At 43.5% G+C, this 21,215-nt stretch overlaps 1 protein-coding gene across 2 annotated transcripts; it reads left to right on the forward strand.

Moving 5' to 3' along the window:
* The first annotated feature begins 1,576 nt into the window (after positions 1-1,576).
* On the forward strand, positions 1,577-21,095 carry LOC139564778 (uncharacterized). Of its 2 annotated transcripts, none has more exons than XM_071384583.1 (8): positions 1,577-1,673; positions 3,084-3,134; positions 8,929-9,231; positions 14,014-14,334; positions 14,832-15,152; positions 15,576-15,700; positions 19,177-19,357; positions 19,566-21,095. In XM_071384583.1, the coding sequence occupies exons 1-8, from the start codon at positions 1,619-1,621 to the stop codon at positions 19,745-19,747; spliced, it is 1,539 nt and encodes a 512-aa protein (XP_071240684.1). In that variant the 5' UTR covers positions 1,577-1,618; the 3' UTR covers positions 19,748-21,095. The 2 variants fall into 2 exon arrangements, with proteins under 2 accessions (XP_071240684.1, XP_071240675.1); XM_071384574.1 differs by having other exon boundaries at positions 1,607-1,679.
* The last annotated feature ends 120 nt before the right edge of the window (positions 21,096-21,215 follow it).

Consider the following 21,215-nt stretch of genomic DNA (forward strand, 5'->3'; position numbering starts at 1 on the left):
ATGCTGACCAAACCGGACGCGCGCACATTGATTTTGGTCACCCACACCAAAGCGATCAGGACGCGCAGGTTGAAATATCAAAACAAACTCTGAACCAATTATATTAATTTGGGGACAGATCTAAAAGGATTAAACATTTATGGCAATTTATCTCGCTAGCTTGCTGTTACTAGCTAATTTGTACTGGTATGTAAACATTGGGTTATTTTTCCTGAAATGCACAAGGTCCTCAACTCCGACAATTAATCCACAGATAAAACTGTAAACCAAATGAGTTTCTCATCATCTCTTCTCCTTCCTTAAGGCTTCTTTTTCTTCTTTGGACTTCATATGGTGGTTGGCAACCAACTTTACAGCATTACTGCAACCTACCAGAGTGTGGACCTAAGTTTATCTTTCAATCACCCACGTGGGTATATGCTCCAAAAAACCTATGAAGAGATGGCATATGGATATATTGTTCCTGAGCATTCTCTCAAGGGAACTCCTTCAATATTGTTGGAAAAGCATTCCAGGTGAAGACTTTGTCTTTTATCAAATAAGGCTAATTTCTGTATACCACCCCTACCTTGACACAACACAACTGATTGGCTCAAACGCATTAAGGAAAGAAATTCCAGGAATTCATTTTTAACAAGGCACACCTGTTAATTGACATGCTTCCAGGTGACTACCTCATTAAGCTGGTTGAGAGAATGCCAAGAGTGTGCAAAGCTGTCAAGGCAAAGGATGGCTATTTTGAAGATTTGTTTAATGCGTGATTCCATGTGTGTTATTTCATAGTTTTAATGTCTTCACTATTATTCTACAATGTAGAAAATAGTAAAAAAAATAAAGAAAAACCCTTGAATGAGTAGGTGTCCGAACTTTTGACTGGTACTGTATAGCAAGCCACATATTGCTATATCTGTTTTATATATTCACTCCTGGCTAGGATGAGAAGATTTATAGGACCACAGTTGTGGCTACTTTAATCCACACTAATGTTGCATTACAAAAACAAAGGATTTTACAGTCTACATCTCAACTGTGTTACAAATTGCAATGAGGGTATTGTTTTGTTCAGACAGTTCAGTGTATTTCTTTTTTGATTCCTTACTTAGTGTTGCACAAGTACTTCGTAAGCCAGATGCAAAGAAAAGCAGAACAACACTGCCCTCTTGTGGACAACAATGAGTAATGGCATAATCCACATTGCCTCCTCTCTCTAACAGAGTGAATAAGCCTTATCCAGGGGTTATTGCGTTGTAAATTGAATTATCAATTTGTAAAAATCATCATATCCATAAAAAAGTGTTTTTCAAAATATATAATTGTACCAACATTTTGTTAAATCCCATCATCAGATGTGAATATTTCTTGACAAGAAAGTCAAACTAATATAACAAAATTCGAAACCATTCTAGTTACAATGATCAATGATTGGATAAACAAGTGTAAAGATGTTACACTGGCTTCAAAATTCAATATGTGCTGAATTAATCTGGTATTCGATTCCTCCAACAGCTCGAACTCTGTGAATAACTAAGTTTCTAGTATTATGTAAAGTACTGACAGTTTGTGTAGGAAGTTAAGATCTTGCCCATTTGCTATTGCTCAAATCTAATTTCTGGAATTTATGGACCAATTATTCTCGTCAGTTTCATTCACTATGGCGATGCTCAGCGTAACAGGTACAGGTACATACGAGTATTTGTTCAATATGGACATTTATATGGATGGACATTTATTTTTTAAACAATTAACCACAATGCTGAGGACTTGAAAATTGAAATGTTAACATTTATAATTTTGTAAACTTTTATTCATTTGTAAATGGTTTGATTTAATATAAAAATGACAGCTTTCAGTGCATTCATATTTACAGATATTTATTTCTCCTACAGTATATAAGTATACATACATTGTACATGTACTGTCTTACAGAATGAACATAAACAGCACAAAATAACTTTGTTGGCACCCCATTATTCTTAATTTACAATGCATTTTTTCTTTTAATATCTTTAAATAATGACCTGTTTTATATACAGTGAGGTCTAAAAGTATTTGGACAGTGACAAGTGTTGTTGTTTTGGCTCTGTGCAGACTGCCAGCTTTAATTTGAGGGTATTTTCATCCATATCTGGTGAACCGTTTCGAAATTACAGGTCTTTTTGTACATACCCCCTCATTTTAGGGAACCAAAGTATTTGGTTTGTGGTGGTAAATAGACAGCTACGAAGAATATAGATGAAAACTCTTGGTAAATAGTGTGGTCTACAGTTTAACATGAGATGATACGCTACCTCAGGTGAGCAAAACCTTGGGACTTCCTAAGAGTTCTGCAAACTTGTTTTGGCTGTGTTTGATTATTTTGTGCCCAACAGAAATGAATGGTAAATAATGTATTGTGTAATTTTGTAATAACTTTTATTGTAAATAAGAATAGAATATGTTTCTGAACACCTCTACAATAACGTGGCTGCTACCATGATTACAGATAATCCTGAATTAATCGTGAATAATGATGAGTGAGAAATTTGAAGGCATAAATATCATACCCCCCTAACAATGCTATCATTCATTGTTATTGGTAATGTCTTGGGGGTATGATCTTTGTGCCTCTGTACGTTTGTAGAGTCACTAGCTTGATGTAGTCATTGTGCGCTAGGAATAAGGGGACCAAGTAGTAAACTTTTGACTACTTTAATACACATATTTAAGTGAATTGTCCAAATCGTTTTGGTTCCCTATAATGGGGGGGGGGGGGGGGGCTTTGCACAAAAAGTGCTGTAATTTCTAAATGGTTCACTCGATATGAATGAAAATACCATGAAATTAAAGCTGACAGTCTGTACTTTGTATCATTTCAAATCCAAAGTGATTGAGTACAGAGCCAAAACAGCAACAAATGTGTCACTGTCCAAATACTGGACCTCACTGTTTTTTTATCATTTGTTTTTATACTCAACAGATCGGTCAGAATATATGTTACAGTCAGTGTATGGTTTAAAGAATATTCACTATCAGTAAGTTGTGGGGAGGGAAGTTGGAGCAGTTACACAACACCAAAATGTCCCTTTCCTCTCCTTCTCACCCAGTGCTCACCATCTTGTGGCTTGGGCAATCAGCTAGGGTGGTTTGGACTCAGGGTAAGCATGCTGTCTCTTGCATATTTCCAAATGTGCTTGTTAAAACTGGTTGTTTCTCTCCATACACAGTTGTCTGTAAATGAATCTATGTTCCCGATGTGAGACGCATTATGTATTATACGTTATGTATAGTTGGTAGAGTACCACTAAAGAACATGAAGCTCTTTAGGGAGTATGCGAGCACAGATGTTCGCTTTGCCTAGCAGAGGTCTGCTAGGAGCAAACCGAACCTATGTATCCCCACGCCTTAAGCCAGGGGAGGCGTAGTTCTACGAATCTTAAGAGACAGAAGAAGCGAGACACCCCACTCAGCTTTTTTTCTGTTTTGTTTCTGGTTGAATAAAAGTCAATATACTAAGTAGACCAGACCCAACTGCTATTGCATAGACTGGTTGGTTGTATAGCAACAAAACCGACGGGTGTGCAACTATGGGGAAACTATTGCACAATGAGCACTTGTTGTCTCTCAAATGTATTGTTACAGTTGTTGGTTAGCTAGCTAGTGAATTATAGCCATCTTAGCATTGACATGAAATAATTCAAAACAAGTCATGGTATCATGAACAAGACAAAACTAGATGAAACGAGACACCTACGATTCCCCACATGGCAGCTTCTTGTCACTGTTGCTAGCTATCTGACCATTCAGAATCATAACAATGCACGGCTTCCGGGCTCTATCGACGCGCGCGCATCATTTCCACCGAATCCCATCTATTGGTGTCTATGGGAGACACACCCAGTTAAGTTTACATTTACATTTAAGTCATTTAGCAGACGCTCTTATCCAGAGCGACTTACAAATTGGTGCATTCACCTTATGATATCCAGTGGAACAACCACTTTACAATAGTGCATCTAACTCTTTTAAGGGGGGGGGGGGGGTTAGAAGGATTACTTTATCTTATCCTAGGTATTCCTTAAAGAGGTGGGGTTTCAGGTGTCTCCGGAAGGTGGTGATTGACTCCGCTGACCTGGCGTCGTGAGGGAGTTTGTTCCACCATTGGGGTGCCAGAGCAGCGAACAGTTTTGACTGGGCTGAGCGGGAACTGTACTTCCTCAGAGGTAGGGAGGCGAGCAGGCCAGAGGTGGATGAACGCAGTGCCCTTGTTTGGGTGTAGGGCCTGATCAGAGCCTGAAGGTACGGAGGTGCCGTTCCCCTCACAGCTCCGTAGGCAAGCACCATGGTCTTGTAGCGGATGCGAGCTTCAACTGGAAGCCAGTGGAGAGAGCGGAGGAGCGGGGTGACGTGAGAGAACTTGGGAAAGTTGAACACCAGACGGGCTGCGGCGTTCTGGATGAGTTGTAGGGGTTTAATGGCACAGGCAGGGAGCCCAGCCAACAGCGAGTTGCAGTAATCCAGACGGGAGATGACAAGTGCCTGGATTAGGACCTGCGCCGCTTCCTGCGTGAGGCAGGGTCGTACTCTGCGAATGTTGTAGAGCATGAACCTACAGGAACGGGTCACCGCCTTGATGTTAGTTGAGAACGACAGGGTGTTGTCCAGGATCACGCCAAGGTTCTTAGCACTCTGGGAGGAGGACACAATGGAGTTGTCAACCGTGATGGCGAGATCATGGAACGGGCAGTCCTTCCCCGGGAGGAAGAGCAGCTCCGTCTTGCCGAGGTTCAGCTTGAGGTGGTGATCCGTCATCCACACTGATATGTCTGCCAGACATGCAGAGATGCGATTCACCACCTGGTTATCAGAGGGGGGAAAGGAGAAGATTAATTGTGTGTCGTCTGCATAGCAATGATAGGAGAGACCATGTGAGGATATGACAGAGCCAAGTGACTTGGTGTATAGCGAGAATAGGAGAGGGCCTAGAACAGAGCCCTGGGGGACACCAGTGGTGAGAGCACGTGGTGCGGAGACAGATTCTCGCCACGCCACCTGGTAGGAGCGACCTGTCAGGTAGGACGCAATCCAAGCGTGGGCCGCGCCGGAGATGCCCAGCTCGGAGAGGGTGGAGAGGAGGATCTGATGGTTCACAGTATCAAAGGCAGCCGATAGGTCTAGAAGGATGAGAGCAGAGGAGAGAGAGTTAGCTTTAGCAGTGCGGAGCGCCTCCGTGACACAGAGAAGAGCAGTCTCAGTTGAATGACTAGTCTTGAAACCTGACTGATTTGGATCAAGAAGGTCATTCTGAGAGAGATAGCAGGAGAGCTGGCCAAGGACGGCACGTTCAAGAGTTTTGGAGAGAAAAGAAAGAAGGGATACTGGTCTGTAGTTGTTGATATCGGAGGGATCGAGTGTAGGTTTTTTCAGAAGGGGTGCAACTCTCGCTCTCTTGAAGACGGAAGGGACGTAGCCAGCGGTCAAGGATGAGTTGATGAGCGAGGTGAGGTAAGGGAGAAGGTCTCCGGAAATGGTCTGGAGAAGAGAGGAGGGGATAGGGTCAAGCGGGCAGGTTGTTGGGCGGCCGGCCGTCACAAGACGCGAGATTTCATCTGGAGAGAGAGGGGAGAAAGAGGTCAAAGCACAGGGTAGGGCAGTGTGAGCAGAACCAGCGGTGTCGTTTGACTTAGCAAACGAGGATCGGATGTCGTCGACCTTCGTCAACCATTTTGAAAAGAAGTCATCAGCAGAGAGGGAGGAGGGGGGAGGAGGGGGAGGAGGATTCAGGAGGGAGGAGAAGGTGGCAAAGAGCTTCCTAGGGTTAGAGGCAGATGCTTGGAATTTAGAGTGGTAGAAATTGGCTTTAGCAGCAGAGACAGAAGAGGAGAATGTAGAGAGGAGGGAGTGAAAGGATGCCAGGTCCGCAGGGAGGCGAGTTTTCCTCCATTTCCGCTCGGCTGCCCGGAGCCCTGTTCTGTGAGCTCGCAATGAGTCGTCGAGCCACGGAGCAGGAGGGGAGGACCGAGCCGGCCTGGAGGATAGGGGACATAGAGAGTCAAAGGATGCAGAAAGGGAGGAGAGGAGGGTTGAGGAGGCAGAATCAGGAGATAGGTTGGAGAAGGTTTGAGCAGAGGGAAGAGATGATAGGATGGAAGAGGAGAGAGTAGCGGGGGAGAGAGAGCGAAGGTTGGGACGGCGCGATACCATCCGAGTAGGGGCAGTGTGGGAAGTGTTGGATGAGAGCGAGAGGGAAAAGGATACAAGGTAGTGGTCGGAGACTTGGAGGGGAGTTGCAATGAGATTAGTGGAAGAACAGCATCTAGTGAAGATGAGGTCAAGCGTATTGCCTGCCTTGTGAGTAGGGGGGGAAGGTGAGAGGGTGAGGTCAAAAGAGGAGAGGAGTGGAAAGAAGGAGGCAGAGAGGAATGAGTCAAAGGTAGACGTGGGGAGGTTAAAGTCACCCAGAACTGTGAGAGGTGAGCCATCCTCAGGAAAGGAACTTATCAGGGCGTCAAGCTCATTGATGAACTCTCCAAGGGAACCTGGAGGGCGATAAATGATAAGGATGTTAAGCTTGAAAGGGCTGGTAACTGTGACAGCATGGAATTCAAAGGAGGCGATAGACAGATGGGTCAGGGGAGAAAGAGAGAATGTCCACTTGGGAGAGATGAGGATCCCAGTGCCACCACCCCGCTGACCAGAAGCTCTCGGGGTGTGCGAGAACACGTGGGCAGACGAGGAGAGAGCAGTAGGAGTAGCAGTGTTATCAGTGGTAATCCATGTTTCCGTCAGTGCCAAGAAGTCGAGGGACTGGAGGGAAGCATAGGCTGAGATGAACTCTGCCTTGTTGGCCGCAGATCGGCAGTTCCAGAGGCTGCCTGAGACCTGGAACTCCACTCCACAAGTTCACACAACTTTACTCGCCATAAGCGCAAGTGTAAAACAATACAGTGACATTTTTTACCTTGAGACCTCTTTCCAACAATGCAATGATAATCATATTATAAATAATATTGATTGAAGACAGCTTGTGTCAATTAAATAACATTTCAGCAAACCTAGTGGATAATGATGGAAATACCGGAAAAAATGTAATATATATATATATAAACAACTGGGGTGTAGTCATTACTCAGATTCAGGTAGGTCCCTTCCTGTTTGCTGAACCTTTCCAATAGAAACGCTAGTTTTAGCTGCAACTGTAACGTTTTGCAACTGTTTGGAGTAATGATTACACCCCTGGCTATAACTTTAACACAGGAAAACAGCTTGTAACAGTTTCCCTTAAGAATGTTGTATACTTTGCATTGTGTCAGAATATCCTTCTGTAAAGCAACATCCTCTTCACAAGTCATGTGTTGTGGTTAACTGGAGATCTGTAGTGTGGTCACCTATGTAGCAAGCATCGGTGTAAAGGGGTGTTTTCCTGGTTTCATAAAAGTTTTGCAAGGCTGGATCCATCTAACGCTACGAAATGTGAAAATTGTGCAACCGAGTACTTTTGCATGGCAGTGTAACCCATAGGCAATACGATGTATTGAAAAACAAGGTGTGTGTGTGTGTGATAGGCGGTTGTTGGCTTTCCACTCGTAACCTTCCCCTTACGACAGCTTCTCGCAAGTTGACTCCGCGGTTCATTGGTCCGTTCCGTGTCTCTCAGGTCGTCAATCCTGTCGCTGTGCGACTGCTTCTTCCGCGACATCTTCGTCGCGTCCACCCTGTCTTCCATGTCTCTTGTGTCAAGCCTTTTCTTCGCGCCCCCGTTCGTCTTCCCTCCCCCCCCCCGTCCTTGTCGAGGGCGCTCCTATTTACAAGGTACGGAAGATCATGGACATGCGTTCTCGGGGACGTGGTCACCAGTACTTAGTGGATTGGGAGGGTTACGGTCCTGAGGAGAGGAGTTGGGTTCCATCTCGGGACGTGCTGGACCGTTCGTTGATTGATGATTTCCTTCGTTGCCGCCAGGGTTCCTCCTCGAGTGCGCCAGGAGGCGCTCGGTGAGTGGGGGGGTACTGTCATGTTTTGTCTTTGATCTTCATGTCTTGTCCCTGTGCTTCCCTCTGCTGGTCTTATTAGGTTCTTTCCCTCTTTCTCTCTCTCTCTCTCCTCCTCCCTCTCTCCCTCTCCCGCTCTCTCTCTCTATCGTTCCGTTCCTGCTCCCAGCTGTTTCTCATTCTCCTAACGACCTCATTTACTCTTTCACACCTGTCCCCTATTTTGCCCTCTGATTAGAGTCCCTATTTCTCCCTCTGTTTTCCGCTTCTGTCCTGGTCGGATTCTTGTTTGATGTTTGCTGTTCCTGTGTCCTTGTTCCGCCCTGTCGTGTTTTTGCCTTCTTCAGATGCTGCGTGTGAGCAGGTGTCTATGTCAGCTACGGCCTGTGCCTTCCTGAAGCGACCTGCAGTCTGTGGTCGCGTCTCCTGTCGTTCCTCTCTACCGACGAGAGGATTTCAGTTTCCTGTTTTGGATTTACCTTTGATATATCCAGGAGAATCATTGTTTGTTTGATACTGGAATAAAGACTCTGTTACTATTACGTCGCTTTTGGGTCCTCATTCATCAGCATAACAGGTTGTTAGGACTTTAATTGGGGAGGATGGGATCTTAGTGATGGCTGGAACAGAATAAATGGAATCGAACACGTCAAATGGTTTCCATGTCTTTGATCTAGAAGAAAAATAAACGCACACCTATATTAAGCGAGGTGCTGGCTAGCGGAGTAGAAAACTTAAAAATAAAGGAGAGCCGCACACTCTAGGAGCTCAGATGCAAAAATGTATTTACCAACGTTGACAGCCAAGCTGTCTTCATCAGGGTATATGTTCCATGTGATTGATACCATTGCATTCACTGCATTCTAGCCATTATTATGAGCCACCCTCCCATCAGCAGCCTCCTGTGGTGTGTGTTACTGTACCTTTGTAGTGATTTCACACTTTTCTCACTCTTCCACAGGCCCTCTTCCAGCCCCCTCGCTCTCTTTCTACCGCCCCCGTTTTGGCCGCAACATCCAACTTTTCTCAGACGTGGAGCTGATCTGCACACTTCCGACCAATGTTAGATTGCCAATAACTGTCTCCTTTAGCTGGGCCAACCAATCCCTCTCTGCAATACATTCCCTCACCATACAAAACAGAGATGATGTCAGGTTCACCACGAAAGCCATTGCAGCCAATGAGGGGATCTACGTATGCTGGTACAATGCCAGCAATACTGGAGACGTGTCGGGAACAAGCAATCCAGCCAACCTTACCATCTGTAAGTGTGTCATAATGTCTAACTCTTTTATTACAGATCATCGGAGGCCTCTCTTCACTTAAAAAAATTGAAATAAACTTCCAGTAAAGTGATACACAACTTCCTCTCAGATTATGGCTGAACTATGCCTCTTTTAGTCTCCCCAAGAGACAAACGCTAGGTGTTGAACTAAGGTCGCTACAGTACTTTAGTTTTAGGATTAGTTGTGCATTATTTGTTTGCTCGCCTCGCGGTCGTCAGTTGAACGGTGTTTCCTCCAACACATTAGTGCAGCTGGCTTCCGTGTTAAGCGGGCGGGTATTAAGAAGCGCGGTTTGGCGTGTCATGTTTCGGAGGATTCATGACTCGACCTTCGCCTCTCGAGCCCGTTGGGGAGTTGCAGCGATGAGACAAGATCGAAATTGGGGAGAAAAAGGGGGGTAAAATGGAATCAGTAAAACCTTACAGGTAATTATTATGGCAGCATTGCAACAAAGACACAGAATTTAATGCTCACCTGCAAATTACCGCTGGATTTCTTAACACGCTACTAACGGAGATTACATTCCGAGCTAAAATAACCTAGCCTGAGGACTCAAACTATTCTTCCGCTGCTCTGTAATTCGCTACATACTTTAGTCTAAGACTGCCATCATTGAAGTTGTTTGTGATGACGAGGGACATGAGGGCTGTTGTAGAAAACAAAGTCATCAGCGATTAGATAATCTCAAATCAAATTGCATTTGTCATGCGCCGAAAAGAACATAACAACATTACCGTGAAATGCTTACTGTCACGGACGTCTGAAGAAGAGGACCAAGGTGCAGCGTGGTGAGCGCACATACTTTTATTTTAATGATGTCGCCAACAAAACAATAAACATACAGAAACGACCGTGAAGCTTAACTCGGCTATAATGCCGCTAACAAAGATAACTTCCCACAAAGACAGGTGGGAAAAAGGGCTACCTAAGGATGGTTCTCAATCAGAGACAACGATAGACAGCTGCCTCTGATTGAGAACCACACCCGACCAAACACAAAGAAATAGAAAACATAGAAATAAAGAAACTAGAATGCCCACCCTAGTCACAGTGACAGTACCCCCCCCCCCCCCCCCCAAAGGTGCGGACTCTGGCCGCAAAACCTGACTCTAAAGGGGAGGGTCCGGGTGGGCTTCCTTTACGGCGGCGGCTCTGGTGCGGGACGTAGACCCCCTTCCGCCTCTGGCTCCCCCATCTTTGGTGGCGCCTCTGGTGCGGGGACCCTCGCCGCCGACCCCGGACTGGGGACCCTCGTAGCGGGCCCCGGACTGGCGTGACACTTATTTACAAGCCCATTTCCAAAAATGCAGTTCAAGAAATAGAGTTAAGAAAATATTTACTAAATAAACTAAAAAGGAAACATTTTAGAAAAAGTAACACAATAAAATAACAAAAACGAGGCTATATACAGAGGGTACAGATTAGGCGAGGTAATTTGTAGGTAGGGGTAAAGTGAGTATACATAGATAATAAACAGCTAGTAGCAGCAGTGTAAACTCATCTCTAACCAATCTAAGCCAATGACGAATTTTCAAACTGCCACTTTACCCATGTGTGTTCTGGCTTTGGCCCAACCCATCTGTCTCTGGACCAATCAGACGGCCCTGAATGTGTTTGCATTCGGGGAAGAGTCGGGGTGTACTCAGATCCAGATTCATCGCGGAGAAGAAACTAATGCTGTGGGCGTGGTGTAGCATTTGGCTGGAGAAAGGAGCCTGGGTAGCCAGGCAAAAAATGACTTGGTTGCAATGAAAAAATAGTGGAATAAAACTATCAGGCCAGCTGATCTGATGACGTTACGGTGTCAAGCTTGATACAAGACAGCAGAAATGGTCATTACCTGTATTCAATCAAGTAACATCTGATCAGGAACAACAAAATTCAGTTGTAAAATGTCATATTCTTCTGTTTCTCTTTTATAACTGAATTTTTTGTTGTTGATTAGACTGGAAATGTAGCCTACAATATAATTTAATTCAAAATACAACACTATCACAATTTTGTTTCAAATGTGTAGCCTATAGTTCAGGAATATTTCATTTTCCCCTCTTGATAAGAAATTACTCTTTTATTAGGACAAGTAAAATAATTAATGGATTACATAAATAGAAAATTAAGATTTAATCCTACAACATGATTTCTTCAATACATAAAATGTGTAGGATACGGCTCATTGGCATTGTTGTAGGCCTATGGAATGATTGTAGTAGATGCGTCGCCCTAAGTCCGCTCAAATATCAAGATTAAAATAGTCCGATGATAATACCTAGCAGAGGGCAAAATCGTCTTGAAAAATGTTGGTTGCAATCAGGACTAAAAGACAGAGGAAGAGGTGAAGCAAGAGAGTTTACGCTGCCCAAAAGCTGTACATGTTAAGCATATCATTAATAATTAAGCTAGTGAGGAGTTTTTGTATGGGGGACAATGAGAGAATGTCGAATTTAGTCAAGACGAAAATTAATTTATATTTTGATATGTGAGGCTTATTTGATCTAGTAGAAGTTTCGTAATGCTTAGGTTGTTACGAGTGTACTGATATACACTCACCGGCCAGTTTATTAGGTGCAACCATTTAGTACTGGGTCGAACCCCCCTTTGCCTCCAGAACAGTCTGAATTTTTGGGGCATTCTACAAGGTGTCGGGAAATGTTCCACAGGGATGTTGTTCCATGCTAACATAATGGTATCACGCAGTTGCTGCAGATTGGACGGCAGTACATTCATGCTACAAACATCCCATTCCGTCTCATCTCAAAGAGGCTCTATTGGGTTGAGGTCTGGGGACTGCGCAGGCCACTCAAGTAAACTGAACTTTTTACACTCCTCAATTGTCCAGTGTTGGTGATCGTGTGCCCACTGGAGCCCCTTCTTTTTTATAGCTGATAGGAGTGGAACTCGGTGTAGTCGTCTGCTGCAATAGCCCACCAGCGTCAAAGATCGACGAGTTGTGTGTTCCGAGATGCCGTTATGCACGCCACCGTTGTACTGCACCATTATTTGTCTTTTTGTTGCCCGCCCATTAGCTTGCACGATTCTTGCTCATAGAACCTGAGGTCACTTGTTTTGCCCTTTCTAACTGTAACTGAGAGAGGCGGAGAGAGGGAGTGAAAGGGAGAGAGGCGGAGAGAGGGAGTGAAAAGGGAGAGGGCGAGAGGGAGTGAAAGGGAGAGAGGCGGAGAGAGGGAGTGAAAAGGGAGAGAGGCGGAGAGAGGGAGTGCTGACGTGTCAGCATGCTTTATATAGCAAGCCACGGCCACGTGACTCACTTTCTGTAGGAGAGATCCATTATCATGAACGTGGTGGTGTGCGTAATAAACTGGTCGGTGAGTGTGATGCACGTGACATCCCGGGAACTTTGAGAAAAAGCACTTTATATCGGAGTTCGAGGCGGTCTATGCATATTCATGAGGCTAGCATAGCATCTCACTCTCCATTGAATACAGGCGGTTGACGTCAACATCCATTGAATATTCAAAAAAGTATTAAAATAACGAGAAGTATCCACCAATCCAAAGAGAGGAATAGGCGAGGGCTTGACAGCCCGCCGTTCCACTCTGTGGACAACAAACCCTATTGTTAGGGCAGAGATACAAGCTTCTCGACATTATATCCAGTGTCTCTGATGAAAGATAACAAGACGTCCATGTTAAGGCTGTCACGCCCTGATCTGTTTCACCTGTCTTTATGTTTGTCTCCACCCCCCTCCAGGTGTCTCCCATCTTCCCGATTATCCCCTGTGTATTTATACCTGTGTTTTCTGTCTGTCTGTTGCCAGTTCATCTTGTTTGTTCAAGCCTACCAGCATTTTGTCTCAGCTCCTGGTTGTCCCTAGTCTTGCTTTTCTCGTCCTCCTGGTTTTTGACCTTTGCCAGTCTTGACCCTGTTCCCGCCCGCCTGACCACTGCCTGCCTCTGAGCCTTCCTGCCGTCCTGTACCTTTGCTCCGCCTCTGGATTACTGACCATTGCCTGACCTAACCCTGAGCCTGCCTGCCGTCCTGTACCTTGGCCTCCGCTCTAGATTATCGACCCCTGCCTGCCTTGACCTGTCATTTGCCTGCCCCTGTGGTTACAATAAACATTGTTACTACACAGTCTGCACTTGGGTCTTACCTTGATCCCTGATAAAGGCGTTTACAGGCGGGCCGCGGTAACTGGCGACGGTCTCATAGACTTAATGGGTGTAGGAAGGCAGGCAGCCAAACGCAAGTAGTTTTGCAAGCGGCGCAGTTCAAAGTGCTCGCACCCGTGAGCGGAGCCGTTGGCTCGGCACTCGAGGCACCAAAAAAACGGAAATTAGCTGAAGTCTTGAGCGGCCGTCACACATGGTTGACCAATGAGCAGAATTCATAAACCAATCAAACAATGTTTTAATGACAGCATTCGAGCTGACAACAACCAGGACCGCTGGTCTCTACACACGTTAGGCAGATTTTCTCACGGTTCAATTGCCATTTACCGCTGCCCGTCTGCAAGCGCCTTTATAGGGCGTTAAATTGGTGGCGGATAATGGTTGCAATTGAGATCAGCTGTGCGGATGATTTTACCTTGTATTGATGGTTTAACGAGAGATCAGCTGTCAATCAAGTGGCCATCACGAGTTGTCGCAATAAGGCTTGAATCGATCCCTAAGTCATTATGATTACTGAAATCTACAAAGGAACAAATAGCCAAGAGATGAAGACTTAAAGAGAACTGTGACATTCACTGTCCTATCTCTCTGACTCTCTTATCTTTCCATCTGTCTTCGACACTCGAATAGCCTCTCTTCCAGGGCCAATTTTGGTGGTGCCCCCCTTTATACCCATCGGAGGAAACTACACCATCAGCTGCCAAACTACCACCCGCTTCCCCAACAGAACCCTGGCCCTTTACAACAGACAGCTGCCTGTTACTGTGGGAAACGATATCTTTAAGCTTCAGGGGTCAGCGGCCCTTCTTGACAGACACGATTCCATTACACTGAGCAGGTGGCTAGTGGACGGCACAGAAACCTGCGAGTTTGTCTGCAGACTGGAGATTGTGGACTTCAACCAGCATATTTACCTCTCTCCTCCCTCCAGTCCCCACCCAGCTATTGCAGGTCGGTGTTTGAGCTCAGGAAGTGTGAATAGTCAATAGGCCTACAGCAATAATGCTGTGTTGTAATGTAATGTGTTGGCAGTCTGCAGGCACTGACCAGCGTCCAGTAAAAAGCACGAGTTGACACACAACCAAAAACTGTTTCTAGAGGTGCTAACTAAGGGAGAGTAAACTTTATAAAAATACGAAAGAAAGTCGACACCTGTATATTCTCCCAGCAATTTAATAACGAAGGAAAGTCACACAGTCATATACTGTATGCTCACAACAATTTACTGAGTAAACAAACGTTTCGGCACTCAGTGCCCTCTTCAAGAAGGCACTGCGTGCCGAAACGGCGGTTTACCCAGTAAATTTTATGTGAGCATTCAGTATATGACTTTATGACTTTCCTTCTTTATTTGTTATACTGTATATGACCAGATTCAAATTACTAACTAAAAAGTCACCTGTTGAATATGTAATATGTCCTCTGACACTCCACTCCGCTTCTCACAGAGGAGGCGCCTATCCGTCTTGTGCCCCAGTATCAGGGCTCCAAGTGTCTGGGACAACTGGAGGTGCAGGTCAGAGGAAGCTGGGGCCCTGTGTGCCAACAGATAGAAAGCTGGAACCCGGCAATGGGTAGCGTGGTTTGTCGAGAGCTGGGCTGCGGGACACTATCTTCCGTCTCGACGAAGCAAGACTACAACCATAAGGTTGACTTCTCCATCGGTTCCATATTGTGCAGAGGAAGCGAGGGACGACTCAGGGAGTGTCAGATTGATGCGGTGCAGCCCCTTTGTAACTCAAGGAAGGGGGTGAAAATGGTTTGCTCAGGTGGGAGAGAGTGCATTCTTCATCAAGTTATGTTGGTTGGTGTTAATTCTGTACAACTCTTTAGCAGGTTGTTGGTTGTTAAATTGCCGTCAGTGCAGGGTTTTTCCCAATCCTGGTCCTGGGGACCCAAAGGTCTGCACATGTTTGTTTATAGCCCACCACTAACTTAGCGGATTCAACTTAAAAACTGGTCATCAAGCTTTTGATAAGTTGAATCCGGTGTTTTATTGTTGGTTTTGAAAAAGAAATGCACCCCTTTGGGTCCACAGGATTGGGAAACACTCTGTAAAGGCGTTACCTAATGTTTTGTGACACTGTTTTGACCAGATACATGTATTTTGAAGATTTGATCATTTTGATATTTTGTATGGATTTTTTTTTTTTGTCTGGATTTTTTTTCTAATCCTCTCCCTCTGCCTGTAGATGCTCTGCCAACTACTAAGATCTCAGTCACAGGCTACAGAGAGGTAGCGAGAGTCGACATCAGTGATGAGCACTCGTTGGAATTGTCCTGCATGTTCAATGCCCCTTGGTTTGGTACGGAAAAGGTAATACTGTAGCTCCTTATAATACTGCACCTAGCAACTACGCTAACAGTGAAACTGAGAAAAATGGCTTTAAAGGTTTTTTTTGCTAGCCAGCCAAATATGTTGTAGGTAGATAAGTGATAATGCAGTGATGTATCATCTTATTATTGAAGTAATTCTTATGCACATCAACCATTCCCACTGATCTGACCTATGAACCCTAAAATGCTGCCAATTTATGACCTTTAAACCTTTTCAGGATCACATCCTTTTCAATTTTCGCCTAAAATGACATACAGGCAGTTAGATTTGGGTAACTCAGGCCCTGAAGCAAGGATATGCATATTCTTGGTACCACTTTAAAGGAAACACTTTTGATGTTTGTGAAAATGTGGAAGGAATGTAGGAGAATATAACACAATAGATCTGGTAAAAGAAAATACAAAGAAAAAAACAAACATATTTTTTTTTTGTACCATCATCTTTGAAATGCAAGAGAAAGGCCATCGTGTATTATTCCAGCCAAGCTGCAATTTAGATTTTGGCCACTAGATGACATCATTGTACGTGCAACGTTTTGGACTGATCCAATGAACCATTGCATTTCTGTATTTTTTTAAAATCAAGACTGCCCAAATGTGCCTAATTGGTTTATTAATAACTTTTCATGTTCAAAATTGTGCACTCTCCTCAAACAATAGCATGGTATTGCGGCAGGTAGCCTAGTGGTTAGAGCGTTGGACTAGTAATCGAAAGATTGAATCCCTGAGCTGACAAGGTAAAAATCTGTCATTCTGCCCATGAACAAGGCAGTTAACCCACTGTTCCTGGGCCGTCATTGAAAATAAGAATTTTATCTTAACTGACTTGACTAGTTAAATAAAGGTAAAATAAAATAAAAAATATTATTTCACTGTAATAGCTACTGTAAATTGACAGTGCAGTTAGATTAACAAGAATTGAAGCGTTCTGCCAATATCCGATATGTCTATGTCCTATGACATTTTCTTGTTACTTAGAACCTCAAGCTAATCGCATTAGCCTATGTTAGCTCAACGTCCCGCAGAAGACCCACCGATAAACAACTATATGGGTATAGTGTAGTATCTAGAATCTAACTGTGTTTTTCTGTTTGATGGAAACCGTTCGAGAGGCCTAACTTTACTGAACAAAAATATAAACACAACATGCAACAATTTCAATGATTTTACTGAGTTGCAGTTCATATAAGGAAATCGGTCAATTGAAATAAATTCATTATTCCCTAGTCTATGGATTTCACATGACTGGTAATGCAGATATTCATCTGTTGGTCACAAATACCTTGAGAAATAGGCAGGGGTGTCAGTATCTGGTGTATCTGGTGTGACCAGTAACCAGTCAGTATCTGGTTGTGACCACCATTTGTCTCAAGCGGCGCGACACATCTCCTTCTCATAGAGTTGATCAGGCTGTTCATTATGGCCTGTGGAATGTTGTCCCACTCATCTTCAATGGATGTGCAAAGTTTTCTGGACATTGGCGGGAACTGGAACATGCTGTCGTACAAGTCGATCCAGACCATTTCAAACATGCTCAATGGGTGACAAGTCTGGCGAGTATGCAGGCCATGAATTATCTGGGACATTTTCAGCTTCCAGGAATTGTGTACAGATCCTTGCGACATGGGGAGGTGCATTATCATGCTGAAACATGAGGTGGTGGCGAAAATAGGCCACAGGATCTCATCACGGTATCTCTGTGCATTCAAATTGCTATCGATAAACTGACCATTGTCACGTTCCTGACCTTATTTTCCTTTGTTTAACTTTGTTTAGTTGGTCAGGACGTGAGCTGGGTGGGTAGTCTATGTTATGTGTTTCTATGTGGGGTTAAATGTGTTGCCTGATATGGTTCTCAATTAGAGGCAGGTGTTTGACGTTTCCTCTGATTGAGAACCATATTAAGGTAGGCTGTTCTCACTGTTTGTTTGTGGGTGATTGTTCCTGTGTCTGTGTCTGTTGCACCACATGGGACTGTTTCGTTTGTTCGTTCGTTTGGCTAGTCTTTCCTGTTCGTGCGTTCTTCGTGTCTATATGTAAGTTCTCAAGTTCAGGTCTGTCTACGTCGTTGGTTTGTTATTTTGTTAATTATCAAGTGTAGTTCGTGTCAGTGTTCGTCTTGTCAAATAAATTCATTATGTCTACATTCAACGCTGCGTTTTGGTCCGACCCTTCTCCTCCTCATCCGAGGAGGAGGCATTAGACAGCCGTTACACCCATACCATAACCCCACCGCAACCATGGGGCACTCTGTTCACAACTTTGACATCAGCAAACAGCTCGCCCACACAACTCCATACATGTGGTCTGCGGTTGTGAGGCCGGTTGGACGTATTTCTCTAAAATGACATAAGGCGGCTTATGGTAGAGAACATTACATTCTCTGACAACAGCTCTGGAGGAAATTCCTGCAGTTAGCATGCCAATTGCACGCTCCGTCAACTTGAATACATCTGTGGCGTTGTGTGACTGCACATCAGAGAGTGGCATTGTATTGTCCCAGCACAAGGTGCACCTATTTAATGATCATGGTGTTTAATCAACTTCTTGATGGGCCACACCTGTCAAGTGGATGGAGTATCTTGGCAAAGAAAACATTTTCACTAACAGGGATGGTAACACATTTATGCACATTTCGGGGATGTTATTTCAACTCATGAAACATGGGACCAACACTTTACATGCTGCATTTATATGTTTGTTCAGTGTACATTCCAACTGTATTTAATGGTTTTATGTAGTTATCTTTTCATGTTTTGAATGTTGTTTTGTAGTAACCCTCAACCATTTTTTGGTCAAAAGGTAAGGACTATTTTCATCACGCAGAATAATTATACCTCAAACATATTTTTGACTTTGTGCAATATCTACAATCTAAATGTGTGTATCCTACTTTCTTGTTGTTTTTCTGTTTGACTTTGTATGGTCATTTATTTGACGTAGGGGTCATAAGTCAAATCAGTTGTCATGATTTATATGCATTAAAAAAATCCCTTTATAATAAGATAATACATCAGTGCATTATTACTTATCTACACCATATTGGCTGGACAGCAAATAAACGTTATAGCCATTTTTCTCAATTTCACTGTTTGCATAGTTACTGCACTTTGCCTGTGTATGGCAGAGTTGGTAAATGCAGTCATAACATAATGGAACAAAGCCAAAGTGCAGTAACTTCTGTTACTGCTGTTTGCCTTGGTTTTTACTTGGATTTTGCAGTTACTACACATTTCACACTCCATGTTCTCTGAAACTGAACGTAATTGAACCAGGACACTTTGTCACACGATAAAACATATACTATAAAGCCTGATTTCAGTCTTAACTACATTTTGACCAAAAGTGTAGTTACTGCATTTTGCCTTTGTAGGGCAGAATACTGGTGGTATGCAAGTACTGTGTAATGTCAACAACAACTCAATTGGTGATGTTTCTTCACATCATTTTACTCAGCTTTTCATGGACTTGACGAGGGTCTCCATAGATTCGTACATTAACGTAATCGACAATGTGCAAATCGCCTCAGGAGAGGAGATGAGGACCATGCTTCATGCCCCTGTCTTATCAGGAGAGTATGCCTGTAGAATTAGAGGGTCTCAACAGACTGTGTCCTCAGTGAGGATCTTCGTCAGCAGTGAGTACCTATGTTTTCTTGTTTAACTAAAAGCAACGCCATCTCTTCTATAGGTATTCACAGTATGTCTGCCTCTCCCCTACTCTGTACTGTAACCGATTGGTACAGTGCAATCTGCTTGCGTAATGACTGTCTGACTTATCTTACTCTCCATACCCAATGCTCACATTTCACAGTAACTCTTGTGTTCTCCGTTCACTTTCAACAGAATGGTACAAACCAAATGTCGGACTCATCATCACGGCTCTCCTCACAACCGCATCTGGAGCAGCCATATTAGTGTATATGTGTGTCTATCGGGTCCAGAAGGGGGAGACAGAAAATGCTGTCACTTCTCAAGGGGTGTCCACAGCTGACCCAGAGGCCTCACCAGGAATGGAGAGTGTCTAGAAACATGCAGGAAGCCCCCCCCCCAAAAAAATCTCCATAAAATCCCTATGCAGTAAACTTTTTGTGTATTTACAATTAAATAAAACGTATGGGCCTGTCTGAAACGTCACCCTAAACCTTATATAGTGGCCTACTTTCTACTAGTCATGTGGCTCTGGTGAAGACGTTGTGCACAGTAAAGGGACCCACTTGGCACACACTGGTTGAATCAATGTTGTTTCCATGTCATTTCAATGAAATGATGTTGAACCAACGCAGAATAAACGCTTCATTTATGTCTGTGCCCAGTGGGGAGTAGGGTGACATTTTTAATTTGCCCTATAGGTGATTCCTCACGAAACTAAAACAAAAAAAGACCATGATTTTGGGGATTTTCACTAAAATTACTCCGCAAACGTATTAATGTCCCAAAGTGGGTTCTCTGCTAGTCTTAACGTTATGGCCCATTTTATACAGAGAAATTGGCTTGGTAGGCAATGTAACCAATCACAGCCCTCCTTGGACATCCTGCAAAGCACCAACACAGAGGGCGACCATTTTTTATACATTTTCACATTCACTGTGTTGGTGATGCTTACAAAGTGGATCATAACTTGAAAGTTGAATGTTGATATGCTTGTAGAGTATATTATGTTCATCAATAAATAGAATATTTAGCTCAATCAAAAATGTGATATTTTCAATATGCACGTTTACAAGTTTCAAAATGTATACATTTATGTTAGAAATGTGTTATTGAAATCAAAATACTACTCATATTACAGAGCAAGGGGAGAAGCTTCACACCAACAATTGCTTTATAGCACCTACAGATGAAACATAGTCTTAAAGGAGGCCTGGGTTAGGCCAAAGTGTCATAGAATGTTCTAACTTCAATTAATTATTTCCCAATTATGTTTTGTGTCAAATCTATGTCAACAATCTTTCCTTCAACAGGATTAAATCCTTCTATGTTGTGAAAATCTGAAAATCATGGTCTTTTTTTGTTCTAGTAACATGAGGAATCACTACTACAGTATGTCTGTTTTTTTAATATATATTTTTATTTAACTAGGCAAGTCAGTTAAAGAACAAATTCTTATTTTCAATGACGGCCAAGGAACAGTAGGTTAACTGCCTTGTTCAGGGGCAGAACGACAGATTTGTACCTTGTCAGCTCGGGGATTCAAACTTGCAACAGTTTCGGTTACTAGCCCAACGCGCTAACCACTAGGCTACCCTGCCGCGATTATGCTTCTTTATTGCAATCTAATAATACTGTCTTGAGGAGGACAGGAAGTCATAAATAGTTCAATCAAACTCAATTGTTGTATATGAAATTAATGTGAATTAAAACAGTGGGTCTAAACTTTGGATGTTGTCTTTAATTATGTGTTTGATGTGTCCCTTCATAAGACAATGGCCGATAACTAACTGGGTTTTTGAGTGCTTGTTGTATTCAGCAAATGATCAGTATTTTTATTCATAT

The sequence above is a fragment of the Salvelinus alpinus genome, chromosome 2 (assembly GCF_045679555.1).
Source record: "Salvelinus alpinus chromosome 2, SLU_Salpinus.1, whole genome shotgun sequence".
Lineage (NCBI taxonomy): Eukaryota > Metazoa > Chordata > Actinopteri > Salmoniformes > Salmonidae > Salvelinus > Salvelinus alpinus.

Coding starts and splice junctions, on each gene's coding strand:
- LOC139564778 (XM_071384574.1), top strand. CDS start 1,619: ATGGACCAATTATTCTCGTCAGTTTCATTCACTATGGCGATGCTCAGC. Junction 1,680..3,083: donor GCTCAGCGTAACAGGTACAG/GTACATACGAGT, acceptor CTTCTCACCCAG/TGCTCACCATCTTGTGGCTT. Junction 3,135..8,928: donor TAGGGTGGTTTGGACTCAGG/GTAAGCATGCTG, acceptor ACTCTTCCACAG/GCCCTCTTCCAGCCCCCTCG.